This window comes from Antrostomus carolinensis, unplaced genomic scaffold, assembly GCF_000700745.2.
Source record: "Antrostomus carolinensis isolate BGI_N321 unplaced genomic scaffold, ASM70074v2 scaffold15053, whole genome shotgun sequence".
Taxonomy (NCBI): Eukaryota; Metazoa; Chordata; class Aves; order Caprimulgiformes; family Caprimulgidae; genus Antrostomus; species Antrostomus carolinensis.
The window spans coordinates 14571-15381 of NW_010303244.1; the positions used below are offsets into that span (position 1 = coordinate 14571).

Consider the following 811-nt stretch of genomic DNA (forward strand, 5'->3'; position numbering starts at 1 on the left):
AGAAACAAACCAGCATCTCGCTCACTTCTCACGTGGCATGTCAGGGCTATGCTCTGTCCTTGTTTGTTTCAAGAGGAATTGCAGGATGTCATCTGAGAGGCCAGGTGTTCTCTTTTTGTCCTCCAAGACAACTTCTCCCTCAGTTGGCTTTGAAAAACAAGCAGTAGTGGGGTGATTTGGAAAGATCTTGCACCCATCTCTGTTCAAGACAACCTGGGCCATTTGCAGGCAACGTGACGCGTACTTTGTTCCATCCCTATTTGCTAGCTCCGAAATCTTCTGTGACAGACATTGGGATGCAGCCTCGTAGGTGGGATCCATCCTGTCTGGCCGTTTTTTGCAATACATTTTGTAGAAGCCATCAAGAGATTTCCTGACACTGGTATCTTCTGCACTATCATGTTCATACATCCATGAGAGAGCAGCATTGTTAGGTTCAGTGGGCTGACACAGCCCTGCTTTTGGGTAACATCTCACGTTTGGTTCCTCAGAGCCTCCAGCAGAAAAGCTCACAGGAACTGCAGAGGGTAGATTGTTCTCTCCTGCAAGCACAAGATCAATGAAACTCATTAGTCACCAGGTCATCCCTGTGGCAAAATCTATTTTTTGTTTCCCCTGACTGCAGTCTGGCAAACAGGCTCTGCAGGAGTGAGCTAAGTACCGCTTTAAACTCAGCTGGACTCAGCAAGCTGCCAGCGGGGCTTGCTGCACGGATTTCATACAAGATGGGCTGTTCTTGAGGATCTCATAGTTGTCTCAGCCTCATCCTACTGCAGTGACTGAACCTACTTGGTAGTAGGCACCTCCTAGC

General features: G+C 48.2%; 1 protein-coding gene across 1 annotated transcript; it reads right to left on the minus strand.

Annotated features, from left to right (window-relative positions):
- Window positions 1-21: 21 nt before the first annotated feature.
- Window positions 22-542, minus strand: SHLD1 (shieldin complex subunit 1; the record flags this gene model as incomplete). Its single annotated transcript, XM_010164039.1, has 1 exon — window positions 22-542. A coding segment is annotated over one exon (521 nt), but the record flags the coding sequence as incomplete, so codon positions are not given.
- Window positions 543-811: the final 269 nt, after the last annotated feature.